Source organism: Gobius niger (assembly GCF_951799975.1).
Source record: "Gobius niger genome assembly, chromosome: 3".
NCBI classification, from domain to species: Eukaryota; Metazoa; Chordata; class Actinopteri; order Gobiiformes; family Gobiidae; genus Gobius; species Gobius niger.
The window spans coordinates 42,762,157-42,778,475 of record NC_136854.1 but is presented as its reverse complement, the minus strand read 5'-3'; the positions used below and the strand labels follow the sequence as shown (position 1 = coordinate 42,778,475).

At 39.9% G+C, this 16,319-nt stretch overlaps 1 protein-coding gene across 1 annotated transcript in view; it reads right to left on the bottom strand.

Moving 5' to 3' along the window:
- Positions 1-16,319, bottom strand: part of LOC306961110 (voltage-dependent T-type calcium channel subunit alpha-1I-like) — a gene marked incomplete at its 3' end in the record, with an annotated part of 413,594 nt that overhangs the window by 388,814 nt on the left and 8,461 nt on the right. Inside the window, exon 2 of the mRNA XM_079553726.1 lies at positions 6,141-6,274. Within this exon, the coding sequence (XP_079409852.1) occupies positions 6,141-6,274 (134 nt within the window). The remainder of the gene's footprint in view (positions 1-6,140; positions 6,275-16,319) is intronic.

Genomic DNA, 16,319 nt, shown 5'->3' with positions numbered 1-16,319 from the left:
TCCCCAGAAGCTCCGTCCGATGTTTGTCTTAAAGCCACTAATCTTCATCAATTAGGCTCCATTATGAGTGAAAACATGTCCGTCTGTGCGCGGAGCCGTGGGCCGTGCGCCGCATGTGGATGAGCGTCTCTGAATTACAGGATACGCCCCGTGTTTGAACGCCTCGCATTACACTGATGACTGTAATCTCGGGCTGGGGAAATATGGCAGAAAGTTTCTTAACCCCTTAACTCCCGCCTGAAACGAGCACATTTTCTCCAGTTTGGCTTTACCCCCAGTCCAAAAGCTTCTGGGAAAAAAGGGGGGGGGGAATAGCGACAGAACTGAGACGGAAACAACGATGAAGATGTGACAAAAAAGTGAGGAAAAAATGGACCAAAAAATGACAGAAATTGACGAAAAAATGATGGAAAAATTGACGAAAAATTGACGAAAAAGTGGGGAAAAATGGACAAAAAAAAGGAGGAAAAAATGATGGAAAAAGTGGCAAAAATGTGACAAAAATGTGATAAAAATTTGACAAAAAAAATTGACAAAAAAAAATGACAAAAAATTTGCCAAAAAAAGGACAAATGTGACAAAAAAAATGACGGAAAATTGACGAAAAAATTACGAAAAAGTGACGAAAAAGTGACGAAAAAATGACGAAAAAATGATGAAAAAATGACGAAAAAATAACAAAAAAGTGCGGAAAAATGGACAAAAAAATGACAGAAAGTGACGAAAAAATGATGAAAAAATGACGAAAAATGACGAAAAAAACGACAAAAAAGGACGAAAAAATGATGAAAAAATGGACAAAAAATGGACAAAAAATGGACAAAAAAATGACAGAAAGTGACGAAAAAATAACAAAAAAATGGACAAAAAATTGACAAAAAAATGACAGAAAGTGACGAAAAAATGATGAAAAAATGACGCAAAAACGACAAAAAATGACGAAAAAATGATGAAAAAATGACGAAAAAACGACAAAAAAGGACGAAAAAATGATGAAAAAATGACGAAAAAACGACAAAAAAGTAAGGAAAAAAATTGACAAAAAAATGACAGAAAGTGACGAAAAAATGACGAAAAAATAACAAAAAAGTGGGGGGAAATGGACAAAAAAAATGACGAAAAAATGATGGAAAAAGTTAACCTGGCTAACACCAGGCTGCTGTGTGCGCTCGAATTATTTCGAACTGCACAACAGCCTGGGGACCATGGCCGAAATCTCCGGTGGATTTGGGAACCAATCACAGAGCGAGGAGGGACGGCAAGACGATGACGCGCTATTCGATATACGGAAGCTTGTAGTTTATTTACGGATAATAAAAAAAAAGTTTATTTACGGATCCAACATGACAGCAGCAGACACGATGGTATTTTTTTGATCAAGCTTTAGACCTTGTTCTAAATAATTTAGCTCAAAAGTTTACAGCGGGTGCGTCATACGTCATCTCATACGATGATACGATTGGCCGTGGCTACGTGCAGACGCATGAGAGACTTTTTTTTTTTTTTTTCGTATCGCCCAATAAACGAGTATGGACGCTCGTAAACCACACCTCTCCTACGAGAAAATGAATTGGTGTCCCCAGACTAAATATCACTTGTGATTTTAGTCTGGTGTTAGCCAGGCTAGGAAAAAGTGGCAAAAATGTGACAAAAATGTGATACAAATTTGACAAAAAACGGACAAAAATTAGCCAAAAAAAAGGACAAATGTGACAAAAAGTGACAAAAAATTTACAAAAAAGTTACAGAAATGAGTTGAAAACCCCCTAAAAAATGATGTGAAAAAAATCTGATGACGTGAGGAAAAAGATCCATTTTGATGAGTTTTGTAGGTCTTAGCTTTCAAATGAGGCGTTACACTGGCCTACGGGATTTGGGTAAAGCTGAACTGGAGAGAATGCTCTCGGTTCAGGCGGGAGTTAAGAGGTTAGAGTAGAACATAACGTATTTTTACCAGTATAATAACTAGCAAAAAAGCATTACTTATCCATTTAAAAAGTACCAAATTTTTGTAAGTTTGTTTGTTTACTTATTTTTGTAAGCCTTTATTAATATTTTGAGCATTAAATTTAGTAACTTTCCTTTTTTTAAAACACCTTTGTCCCTGCCTTGCTCGAGAATAACTTAAAGATCTCGGGATAATAATGACACTGTTTTTAATCTATTTAGATAAGATGTAGGTATGTTTTTCGTCGTAAAAAGTTCATTGACGTATCCAATTCTTCTTGAACATCATCTTAATTGACGGTGCGTACGAGTTTTCCAATTAAAACCCCGCATCCCTGCATTAACTGTCTAATGTTTTATTAATGGCTGCACTTCCGACAGTTCTCCCCGGAGCTCCTGCGGGAGACGAGCGCAGCTGACTCAGTAATAATTGTATTACTGCGGGCCATAATCCACATGAAAGACACAGACAATCAACACCTTAATATTTGATGAAGTACAGATTAATCTCTCCGATTAACAGCGTGATGGAGGCGGGAGGCAGACGGAGCCGAGAAGACTCCTGACATCCCGACGGTGTAACCGAGACAAGGTCAGAGAGGGTCACCTGAGAGCAGAGCTGTTTTTGGCCGCCATTTTACAGACCAATCTAAACAGGAATATTTCCCGCTCCAGTGAGGGGCGCACGTGCTGATGTTTTGATCACGCGATCACGGTTGGGGCTACTGCCCTTTCCTAACTGGCCCACTCCACACCCTGGCTTTTAATGCACCACACTATATAGGGGCAAAAAATTATAAAAAAATAAAACAACCAACACTTGTACATAAAAATATTGTAGTGGCAATAGTAATGACAACAAATGTTTTATCAGGATCTCTGTGTCTGTAAACAAGATTCCATTTAATCTCTGATTATACCATGGTCTGGGTGAATACTGGATTCTGATTGGCTGGTGCATTATTTTGGTATAACCACACACGTAGTCCGGTAGTTAAATCACTGGGATATCACTCCGCTGTGGCGTCGCCATAGCAACGCATGACACAGCTGAGTCAGATAAAGGCGTAATTAGTGACTGACAGGAACGTATGAGATGGATTTTGTGTTTGCTAAATGTTTGTAGAGGAGAGTGAGCAGCTAGGTTAGCTACTGTTAATAACATATGAGCTTTACATTTCTATTGAAAACGGTTAAGGCTATTCATCATTTTCAGGCGTACATAAAATGATCCTGCATTGAAGCATATTTGTCTGGATTAGTAAAGTCAAACATAAAAGTTTCAGTTGGGGGGGCCCAGGTGTGAGCGACTCCACCGCAGCTGTTTCCATAAACAGTTGAGCTCGTTGAACTAGCTAGCTTTAGCTTCAGGTTAAACACATGGATCTATTAAACGCTGCGCGTCGTGGTGTTCTTGACTCCGCGTCGTGCATTATAACCGTCGAATGCACGGCTCCTCGTTGTTTAATCCTTACTTATTAAATATGCCTGTTAAATAGTATAATATTGTAATATTTTAATATTCATTCGCAATATCTAGGATGTCATCAAAATTAATAAAACAAATAATAGTAATGATGGTAATAACATTCAAAATATTAATAATAATAACAAATGCATCTGTTTGTATGATCATAATTCTCATTTTGATGTTTGCAAAAGCATAAATGTAAATCTTAAACACAGTTGTTTGTGCCTGGGTTTGGAAAATCGAATACATGAATTTTCTTATTTTCTTATTTTCTTGTTACTTGTTTAGTTTCCAATAGGAAATGTAAGCTATGGAGTCTATGCGTTCCACTCATGTAATCTCATTTCCTTTGTATGTGCAAACTTCTTCTTGGTTGTGTAGACGGTCCTCACGTATTTCTGTAAATGGTAAACGTTTATTATGTTGAATGTAGGGCAGGCGCTCATGAGCTTCTTGCTTCAGCCGACTCCTTTTGAGCATCTGTGACTGGTTGATGTGTATTTGTAAATCAGGAAAATGTAGTTGCTCAAATAAAATTAAACTAAACTAAACGCTTCTTTAATACTGGCGCTAGAGCGGGACCATCGATATATTCGGGAGACGGTTGCCTGACGAAGGCCACTGGCTGAAACGTTGCATTAATAAAGGAACACTGGTGTTGCAAGTACACAGTGTGCGAGAGATTTTTCCTTTTCTACGTTTGGCCTCTACGCCTTCTCTTACGCACCTGTTTTTAACAAAGAGATGTACGAAGAAAACCTTCTTTCATTTTTAGCAGCTTAAAAATTCAAATAAAAGTAACTTTTCATTAAAACTGGTGCTTCACTGAAATAAAATGCTAATTGTGCAACAGATGAACTTGCAGCTGATGTCATCCATAAGTCATATTTTCAAAAGCATTAAAACCTGTCATATGCACTTTAAGTATGTCACTAAGCTGGTCATTTCGGTGACCGGCATACGGAACCAGAGAAGCGAGTAAGTGGGACGTTTACACCAGGCATTTCGGCAATAAACCAAAGAGGCAGCAGTGATGTGGCCCAGTAAAGGATCATGACAGGACACAGAGCTTCATTTCACCCGCGATGGGAATCACACACAAACTAAAGCAAACACCAGAATACAGAGCCTAAACAACACAGTTAGCATTATTTAGCCGTTAGCTTCTCAATTCTTTTAGTGGTCACTGATCAGCCACGTGTCAGGTTCAACCAAGAAGATCAGTCCCGTGAAAAACTCTGCGACCTGTATCCAAACCATCAGACTCTGCCTGACATCCATCACAGCTCGTCTTTATTTATCTTTGTTTCAACATTTTACTTCACTTTCATCATATTTCAATCAAGGTTTTGCTCAGGCTACACATCCTTTACATCAATTAAGAGTAGGGATGCACCGATACCGATACCAGTATTGGGTATCGGGCCGATACCACATGCTTGTACTCATACTCGTACTCATTCATGAGGTCCCGATACCAGAAACCGACACCATTTGAAGTGCGTCCAGCGCATACGAGGCGCAGCTACGAGGCGCAGCTACGAGGCGCAGCTACGAGGCGCAGCTCTCAGCTGAGGAGAGAAGAAGCAACAAACTGGAGAATTCTTTAGTGTAAATCCAATAATCCACATAGAGCTGACTTTATTACAGACTGCGCTCTCTAAACCAGAGTCTGAGCTGGATTTAACCAGAGCTTAATGTTGTTAGCGCTGCAGCGTCTGCAGTGTTTACAACATACAGGCTAATGATGCTAACTCGCGGCTAACAGTTTAGGCCATTCTGACGCCGTTTTATGCCCAGGGGTTTATACATCTGAAAAACTAACCCAGCGACTAAAAAGTCCTCAGAAAATCCAGATTAAAGACATACAGCATGTTTATATTGAGGGAAAATGAGCTGCAGCAGAACAATGAAAACGCTGTAGCTACTCGCTAAGTTACTACAAACACACGAGAAAATCTACAGGAGCTGAAGTAAAGACGAAAAGAGACCATTTAAGGAACATCTCAATACTACTGTTAAATAAAAACACATAAATGAATAAAGCTCAGGCATTGGGAGCTTTAGGACATGGGCTTTTCTGTCTGTGATGGACAGAGACATAAAAATAAATAAATGTATAAATGGCATCAGCACAATTCTAATATAACTGCTCTTAAATGTGTCGCCGACTTTACTTAAGGAAATGTACATGAGTAAATTAACTAATTACAAACCAATCTGCTGTGGAAAAAGTAAGAATGTTGAAGAAAATGCCTTGTACTCGTTAAGAGTGTAACTAAACAGGTAAATTGCACCCAAAAACATGAAAAAATCACAGAAAAATCTGTGCCGGAGAAAACTGGAGTAACCAGGCATGAATGAAACTAAACACCAGGTGTGTTTGTGATAATGGGACAACATTTTACTGACACGCAAGACGGCTCAACAAAATTTCACCCAATTTATTCCCTTGAAGGCGACACACTGCAGGTGAGTGGGGATTTTTTTTTTCCTTTTTGTTTTTTGGGGAGATGTCAATTACAAAGTTTTCTATCATTTTATGTGTTCACCCGTCGTGTCTCACCTTAAATTGTTTTGTTTGAAAGCTCAACCTTTGCCTCTGCATCAAGTCTCCAGCTGATCACACATACAGACCCCCTCTCCCAGTTTAACAACCCTCCCTCGCCCCAAAACAGCGGCAGAACCGTCAGCCTCCTCGGTTCGTCGAGGTCACACTCACCCGGCCATGACGATGAAGAAGTCCAGCCTGTTCCACGTGTCCCCGAGGTAACAGCGCTGCCCGAAAATCCCCAACGCCAGCATCTTGATCACCATCTCCATCGCGAAGAAAATGTAGATGAACGCGTCGAAAGCCTGAACAGAGACACACAGAGGTTATAAAACATGAGGAGAGAAAACAGTGGGGGGGGGAAACGCAACCTTGGGGAGAACCACGGAAGACCATTCGCCCACTCACACGCTGCATCTGGACACAGGCGAGGCGGGTGAAGGCCTTGCTCATCCTTGCTGTAAAGTGCTTTGAGTGCCTAATGTAGGTGGAAGAGCGCTGTATAAGTTGAGACCATTTACCAAAAAAATAACAAAAATGTGACAAAAATATGATAAAAATGTGACAAAAATATGACAAAAATGTGACAAAAATATGATAAAAATTTGACAAAAAATTTCAAAAATGTGACAAAAATATGATAAAAATTTGACAAAAAATTACAAAAATGTGACAAAAATATGATAAAAAATGGACCAAAAAATTACAAAAATGTGACAAAAATATGATAAAAAATGGACCAAAAAATGACAAAAAATGGACAAAAATTACAAAAATGTGATGAAAAATTGACGAAAAAATTACAAAAATGTGACAAAAATATGATAAAAATGTGACAAAAAAAATTACAAAAATGTGACAAAAATATGATAAAAAAATGGACCAAAAAATGACAAAAAATGGACAAAAAATTACAAAAATGTGATGAAAAATTGACGAAAAAATTACAAAAATGTGACAAAAATATGATAAAAATGTGACAAAAACATTACAAAAATGTGACAAAAATATGATAAAAAATGGACCAAAAAATGACAAAAAATTGACAAAAAATTACAAAAAATTGATGAAAAATTGACGAAAAAATTACAAAAATGTGATTAAAAGAAATGACAAAAAATTGATACAAATTCGACCAAAAAATGACAAAAAATTGACAAAAAATGACCAAAAAAATGACAAAAAAATGACAAAAATGAGTTGAACACCCAACAAAAACATGATGGAAAAAAAATACGATGACGTGAGGAAAAAGATCCTCTCGGTTCAGGCGGGAGTTAAGAGGTTAATGATATTCGGGCCGCGGTCGGTCGGGTTGTTTTAAATAAAGATGCCAACTAAACCTTTGTAATTTACATAGTACTAGTCTAGTACTTAAAAATGCCGGGGTTGAAGCAGGTCGGGTACAATGTTTGAATTTTTTTTGTTTTGTGGTCTGAGTTGCAGGCGGGTTAGTTGAAAACATCGGTCAGGTGCGGGTTGTTAATACATTTACCCGCTGAGGACCCATCTCCAGATGTGGAGCAGGGCTGATGGTCAGAATCACCTGCTGGAGGATTCACCTATTGCACATGTTTTTAGTGCTGAGGGAAACTGGAAGACTTGCTCATGGACACATCATCAGTAAGTACTGTGGGGCTGTAATGCTGGCCTTTATATCTGGCTTCACGACTTTACACTTATTTTTTGCAGCATAACTCGATGCATGTGAGAAAATAGAAACTCAACCTTTAACGATTTGTTCTCTGTGCTTTGTTAAAAGTTTGTGTTGCGAGTAAGTAAAGCGCCAGGCTGAGAAAAAGAGATTCATTAAAAGTTAAAGAGCAACTACCTGCTGATAAACTCGATAAATCACGTTTTTGGAGGGTTATCTGCTGGCGGTTCCACTTCATTATTGAATTTGGATTTTCTTTTGGTGGGAGTTTCTGTAAAAGCAGAACCCCCACGTCATCTGGAAAGTGGATTATTCAGGACTACATCCACAAAGCAGCAGGTGCGGGAGTTAATAGCACTCCCCGCACCGTAGAGAAGTCGGCTACTCGACCGGGCGGCGTGAGAATTATCTGTGTTTATCTGACACTTTTCACTCCCTGACTCTCTTTTCACCCCCCGTGGACCGCTGAGCCGGCAGCAATTTCAAAACCGCAAATGTGGATGGAGTTTGGAGTTTAGCGCCACTTTAACCTGCCAGTGTGAGGTTTGGTTTAGGGTTAGAGTTAGCAATTATCCATATCCCGAAGCGTATTGACTGAAGAGCTTAAAGCAGTACTAAGTAACTCTTGCCCCTAGAGGCCAAAAGCGCAAGTGAAGGTGTCGTAGCATGTTGCGATTTTTGAACTTATTAATTGTCCGTGAGAGGAAATACTACGCTGACAGAAAAGACAAAGGGACAGAGGGATATTGTTCATCCGATTACACAATGGAGATCATTTCTTTCACTCAAACTTGGCTGTAAATACTGTTTAAAGTGGCTTAGCTTTGCCCGTTAGCCTGTTAGCTTCTTCTTCGTGATTCTATTAGTGTGTATTGGTGCCTCCGGTCAACCAGGGGGAGATGAAAGACCCTCCAATAATCCCATTAACACTTGTATTACCCCCGGAGGGACAACGGAAATGATTCATGAAGGTAAACAAGTTACTTACTGCTTTAAACTACATATCAAAGACAAGACCGTCTAGTGTAAGATCTATGTGAGTGAAACACAACATCACATTTGCCATTCCTAACCCTAATCATAGCCCTGACCCTATCCCTACAATGGAACCTCCATGGATGAATGAGAGCCTTTGTATAATTCTGCATTTTGATTAGCAGTGAACTGGAAGCGCTAAACACATTCATGTTATTTTTTTATTCAATGCAGAATGTTCAAACCAAAACCTGTTTAAAAAGAGCTTTGTGGCCTCTTTTCCTCATAAAACAAATGTGCTCAGATGCAGCAGACACTCTTTACACTGCTTTAGAGGAGCCACTCCAGAGGAAGTCAACAAAGTGAACTAGAGAAGAAGAAACACCCAGTGTGTGATTCAGTTTGAAACATGTGAATAAACACCTCTCCTGGTGTGTGTTGGCCATTGTTGTGAACAGGTTCACAACTAGGACTTTTTTCAGTTCAATCGTGCAACATGCAAGATAAAACATAAACCATAACTAGGGAAGCACCGATACCACTTTTTCTAAAACCGATACGAGTACTTGGATTTAATACTCGCCGATACCGAAAACCGATACGAGTACAAGGCAGTTTCTTCAACAGACTTACTTTTTCCACAGCAGATTGGTTTGTAATTAGTAAATTTACTCATGTACATTTCCTTAAGTAAAGTCGGCGACACATTTAAGAGCCGTTATATTAGAATTGTGCTGATGCCATTTATTATTTATTTTATTTTCATTCAATATAATTGTTATTGCCCTGTCCATCATAGACAGAAAAGTCCATGTCCTAAAGCTCCCAATGCCTGAGCTTTATTCATTTATGTGTTTTTATTTAACAATAGAATTGAGATGTTCCTTAAATGGTCTCTTTTCGACTTTACTTCAGCTCCTGTAGATTTTCTCGTGTGTTTGTAGTAACTTAGCGAGTAGTTACAGCGTTTTCATTGTTCTGCTCATTTTGGCTCAATATAAACATGCTGTGTGTCTTTACGTTGGATTTTCTGAGGACTTTTTAGTCGCTGGGTTAGTTTTTCAGGTGAATAAACCTCTGGGCTTAAAACGGGGTCAGAATGGCCAAAACTGCTAGCCGCGAGTTAGCAACGTTAGCCTGTATGTTGTAAACACTGCAGACGCTGCAGCACGAACAACATTTAGCTCTGGTTAAATCCAGCTCAGACTCTGGTTTAGAGAGCGCAGTCTGTAATAAAGTCAGCTCTATGTGGATTATTGTATTTACACTAAACTATTCTCCAGTTTGTTGCTTCTTCTCTCCTCAGCTGAGAGCTGCGCCTCGTAGCTGCGCCTCGTAGCTGTGCTGGCCACGCGTCAAATGGTATCGGTTTCTGGTATCGGGACCTCATGAATGAGAACGAGTATGTGGTATCGGCCCTATACCCGATACTGGTATCTGTGCATCCCTACACATAACTTAGGATAAATAAAACTTAAACCTATAAGACTATAAGGGCATGTGTAAAACGATGCTTTAAACTATGATAAAGACAACAACAATCTGACACAGAACAACAGCATGAGTGTATTACACATGTGCATTAAGTGTGAGCAGCAGATACAAGTGTGGACATCCCACAACATGGTTAAACTGTAACAAATGATATACGTGCTTTTTACCATATTATTCTCTTGTGAAAACAGACCTGGAGCAGTGTTGTGTTACATTCACACCGGTTTGAGTGATCTTTTATGTTCCGCTAGAGCTCAAAATACTCTGTTCCACGTAATGATGTCACAGGGTGGTGCCTCTGTTTACTCCAGGCAGCTTCTTCAAACTCATTCCTAATAACAGTGTGTTTTGTTTAAGGCAGATAAGCTTTAAGAAGTTGTTTTAGTCATTTATCCTCTTCTAGGAGCTGTCCAGTGCTGAAACATCCCACCGTGTTTCATTGAGGAGAATAAATGCAGCAACAGGGGCACTTTCTCGCTCGTCGATCCGTCTCTTCTCACATTCCTCCCCTCTCTCTCCGCTTCTATTCCCCTAATAGACGTCTAATAAATTAAAATTAGTTTGTGCAATAATCACCGCTAAGCCTCGCATCGACCTCCTGACTGACTCCCGTCTTTAATCACGCGTAATTAAAATCGCACAGCGGCAAAAGCTACGATAAATCAAAGATGGCGGCGCGTGTGAATGCCTGTTATTGCTGCTGTGAGCGGGTTGCCAGATTAGGCCCGTTCCCTTTGTGTAAACAGGGATTAGCGGGCGCTGTACCTGCTCATCCGGACAGAACTGAGGCGTAAACAACTGTCGGCTCTCGTCCCGGTTCGTGTTCTGTCAGTGATTTACAACTAAACCAGGAAACACGGAAATACATGAGGACGAGCAGGAGTAACGTGGAATTAAAGGCTCCGTATCTGACCTTTTGTCTTTGTTTTGAAGGGTACGAGAAGATTTGTTCCATTGATGCATCTCATGCTCCCTGATCCACGCTTTCACAATGTGAGCCCCATGAATCCTGGCTTTGTCTTCTTGGAATAAACCCGTGCATCAAGGAAGAAGAAATCCACTGAAGGTGAGTGCATTTTCTCCAGGTCGGCTTTACCCAAATCTAAAAACTTCTTGACTGGAGGTTACAGTCTGTAGCAGTGGTTCTCAACCTGGGGGTCGCGAGACAAATTTGGGGGGTCGCCAGATCATTTAGATAAAATATACATATTTTCATTAGCATATAATCTACTGTTTTATTGTAGCATGTGTTTGCTACTTTACGAGTGCCATTATTTGATCATAGTTTGATGAATTGTATTTCAGCCATTTGTTTTTTTCTTTGTTTTTTAAGAATTATGTAGGCTAATGTTCCTATTTTTCACGGTAAAACCCGGGCGGGGGGTCACGAACCCCTTTACCTGTTATAATGGGGGTTGCGGCTCCAAAAGGTTGAGAAACACTGGTTTATAGGTCAGAGTAACACCTCACTTTAAAGCTAAAAAACACATTTAAAAAGTCACTTTTTAAGCACTTTTTCATAATATTTTTTTTTTGTTTGTTTATGTCACATTTTTGTAATTTTTTTAATCACATTTTCGTAATTTTGTGAATTGGACTACAGCTGTCGTCACGTCTGCTAAGTTTATTTCACAATCTGTTGGCGTTAGGCTGGTAACAGAGCAACTGGAGCAGGCCTTACTTCCCTGCGTGGAATGGACAGGGAACAGTATGGCAGAGCCAGGCAACAGGTGGGAATCAAACCCGAGACCGTCTAGCTGTGAAGCAGGAGCACTAACGACACCGTGCATTTACTCACGACCAAGATTAGGGATGTACCGATACCTACACCAGTATCGGGTCGATACCACATGCTTGTACTCATACTCGTACTCATTCATGAGGTCCCGATACCAGAAACCGATACCGTTTGACGTGTGGCCAGCGCAGCTACGAGGCGCAGCTACGAGGCGCAGCTACGAGGCGCAGCTCTCAGCTGAGGAGAGAAGAAGCAACAAACTGGAGAATTGTTTAGTGTAAACACAATAATCCACACAGAGCTGACTTTATTACAGACTGCGCTCTCTAAACCAGAGTCTGAGCTGGATTTAACCAGAGCTTAATGTTGTTAGCGCTGCAGCGTCTGCAGTGTTTACGACATACAGGCTAACGTCGCTAACTCGCGGCTAACAGTTTTGGCCATTCTGACGCCGTTTTAAGCCCAGAAAATGAGCTGCAGCAGAACAATAAAAACGCTGTAGCTACTCGCTAAGTTGCTACAAACACACAAGAGAGACCATTTAAGTAACATCTCAATACTATTGTTCATTAAAAATACATAAATGAATAAAGCACAGGCATTGGGAGCTTTTGGACATGGGCTTTTCTGTCTATGATAGACAGTGCAATAAAAATTTAAAATTATATTGAATGAAAATAAAATAAAATAAATGAATAAATGGCATCAGCACAATTCTAATATAACTGCTCTTAAATGTGTCGCCGACTTTACTTAAGGAAATGTAAATGAGTAAATTTAATAATTACAAACCAATCTGCTGTGAAAAAAGTAAGAATGTTGAAGAAAATGCCTTGTACTCGTATCGGTATTCGGTATCGGAGAGTACTTAAATCCAAGTACTCGTACTCGTATCGGTTTTAGAAAAAGTGGTATCGGTGCATCCCTAACCAAGATGTTCAGCTGATCTCATTCTTTGGGCACATGAGGATCCCGAACGTAGATCTGACAGTTAAATCCAAGTGACAACTTTGTCTTTTTCGGTCGGGCCGTGCATGAGAAACACCTTGGAGGAGACGGAGCCTTTTCTGTGGCACAGACTCCCTCCGTCTGTCAGCTCCTCTCAGTCTTTAGCACAATTCAAATCGAGTCTGAAAACCCACCTTCAAACCTGGCCTTGAAAAACGAGTGAGGCAGTTTTACCTTACACAGTTGTATTACTGCGATTCTGAAAAGCAAGTGTTTAAAAATGTGCCATGTGAATAAACTTGAATTTAACCCATTGAGGCCGCACTGTTTTGGGGATTTAGCTGCTGAGTGCCAACAATCCAGACCATTTTTCAGGATATTTGTAGCAGCACAGTGTATTCTGTGTTATAGCTATGGACACATGCTGTGGTTTGAAAGACAAGAATCTCTCTCGAGGTGAAAACAATTCTACGCGCCACAGTTCCTGAGAAATCTAAGCTAAACAGAGGCTAATTTGGATCAAGATCATTGATTTTTTTCTAGATTCGGAGATAATTAGTGTTTTATGAACTCCTCTCTCCTCCTCTATCCTCTCTGGACAGACACTAACGCTATGTGAAGAGGCAAATGTCTAAATAGCAGTTTCAAGTCAATTTTCAACGACAACATTGTTGACACGTTTTGAAACGCCGCGCGTGATCGATCGCTTGCATTGAAACAACCTGGTTCTCGGATTGAAGACTTTATCAGGATGTTTCTCAGTCGTCCTTGGACCGATTTTGACCATTTAAAGGAATAGGCCACCGTTTTTACATACTGAGATATGTTCTGACCTAACCTTAGCCGAGTTAATATATCCCCGTCTGGTCTTTGTCCGTGCGCTCTGCCAGGCAAACGGAGCCTCTCCCACATGTCATATAGCTCCAAAAAAGCTCACGATAGAAGCTACCAAGCTCTTCCACGTGTTCCCTATTTAGATAAAGTTACGTGAAGTGTAACAAGTTTTCAAGTATATTTACACAGAAATGTAACATGTCGATTTTATAAGCAGATAAAAAGGGGGACTATATTGTGAGGCGTAATGATACAGGAGCACAACGTCCGCGCAGCAACTCCTAAAGGTTATTGACGGAAGTGAGCGGGGAAGTCTTTAGGAGTTACTGCGCGGACGCTGTGCTCCTCGTTCTACAGAACAATCTGCTGTGAAAAAATATCCATATGGGCCCGATTTACACTTGACTTTATTTATGTGATAAATAAGTTCATATTCCACCAGAAAATGGCTAAAAGAGTGGAAAATGGTGTTTCTCTAAAGATTCTATTTTCCCCCTCGGCGAAGCCACGCCCCCTTCTATGACGAGATGCCGCCTGTATCTATGTAAAAACGGCGGCCTATTCCTTTAAAAACTCAGAGAAACGTTAAAATCTCAACTGTTTCGATGTTCCATGGCAACACCACACCACCTCGGACTAAAAAGAAAAGAAGCACATTAATAAATATGAAATGTCCAGATCGAGGCTCTTCACAAGGTTCGACTGTCATTTACTTCACTTTTGTTCATCACAGAGCTCCCAAAATCACACATAAGGTGTATTAGAGTTTCTAGTTTCACAATAATAAAAAAACACGCAAAAACTCGATTTCGGCATTCAAAGTTTTTCGTTTTTGGCACTCGTAGTATGACTTGGGAAAATAGTCTCAAAGCGCTTTACATCAACACCAAAGGATGACTGTTATTTTGAGGCATAAAACACATTTTTGTCTTTAAACCAGGACGAACAATAACTAAAGTAAACGACAGCTAAAGCCCTGAAGTGCTGTCGATCTGAAGAGGCTCTAGTTTAAAGCGTTTGTGAAGAGGCTTTGTTTGGAGATATTTGCTGCCGATTGGATTAAAAGCATCTAGCTAAACAACAAAACACTAGAGCAATTAAATACAAAGTTCATATAAATGTTATTTGTGTTTGAAGAGGAGTGTTTGGACAAAGTGGCTTCAATAAATGATAAACAATAGCTGCTGAGAGATAAGATATTCAGACAGGTTTGATCTTTCCTGTAACCCTTCGCCCTCTCTCGGTCTCTTCTTCATTTGTGGACCAACTGCTCTGGTTTGAGACAAAAACGTGGGCTGTGTCTTTGAAGCTCTAAGTGGCTTATGTTAAAAATAACTCCCCGCGGAGAGCTCCGAGCGACGCCAATGTTTCCCCCTTTAAGTAAGACCTCACATCAAAGACGCCCGCTTGTTATTCCCTCATCAGGACGCTCTTATTTTGAAAGGTTTCTTTACTCGGCGTAGTGGCGGGGTAAACAGGAACACGGTGTTTGGCATTTTTTAAGAAAACAGCGGGAATTGGCATTTAGTAAGATCAGACTGTTCTTTAGCGGGAGGTAGGAGATGGAAGAAATGTTTGCAGAGGCTGATAAAACACTGAGAGCGGAGATGATTGATTTTAGTGTATAGATAAATGGCCGCTGTAAGAAGAAGTGTAGGTACGTTAACTCTCACAGCTAAAAGGTTTTTTAGATTAAATAACTTAAAAGCGCTTGAATAATCAGAATTTGTGCTGATGTTGGCTTTTTATTTTGTCTCATTTCAAGTGTTTTTTGTCTTATTTTTGGTGTGATAGTTAATTTCTATTATATTAAGCAAATTAATGCTTGCTACCTTGGCAATCGTATTTCAAGACAGTCCAAATCTGCATTTTTTTCTCTCATTTTATGTTTTCACATAAAAATAAGGTTTTGAGCATTAAAATGGCCAAAATTGCCTTTATTTTGGGCAACGAAATCAAAATAATGAGCCAGATTAAATGTTATGGTTTTATTTTGTTGACATATTAGTAACTAAGATTTTTTCAGAGGGGATTTTGGATATTTTGTTTAGGTTTTCAATAAACTAATCATCAGTGAAAAAATCTGTAAAAACTCAGATTCCGCCTGTTTTTTTGGTTTCAAAGTTGAATAAAGACTCTTTTGTGGTTGTTGTGGAGAAGGTGCTGTATATAATCTAATGGTAAAGCGGCCCATTCTTCTTGACTATAAACTTTTGATCAGGTTCATTCTTGGTGCTTTCTTTCTTCATTGTGCTTAAAAAAAAATCTTCAAAGTTTTTTAGCTGCTTCTTTCCTCTAGTATTTGCCTTGGCACCTCTGAATAAGTCCATAAACCACACCAGTAGGCAGCTTTTGTCAACATGGCTCTCATCGCGGCTCACAAAACTTCTCGTCAGCGTTCTGAGACACATCTGCAGTAGTTTCATGAGCTTTAAACAGTGAGCCTGGTGGACACAAGGGATGGGAATCTTAGGCCACTGTCCGATCCGATTCGCATCTCGATACACCTGCCACGATCCGATTCATTTAAGATACACTTGGTCGTACCAGAGCTGCGACGCGATTCGAATCATCACCAAGACCACGATGCATCTGGATCCACACATCTGTAACCACCACCAGCCCGATACGATCCACACATCTGTAACCACCACCAGCCCGATACGATCCACACATCTGTAACCACCACCAGCCCGACACGATTCCA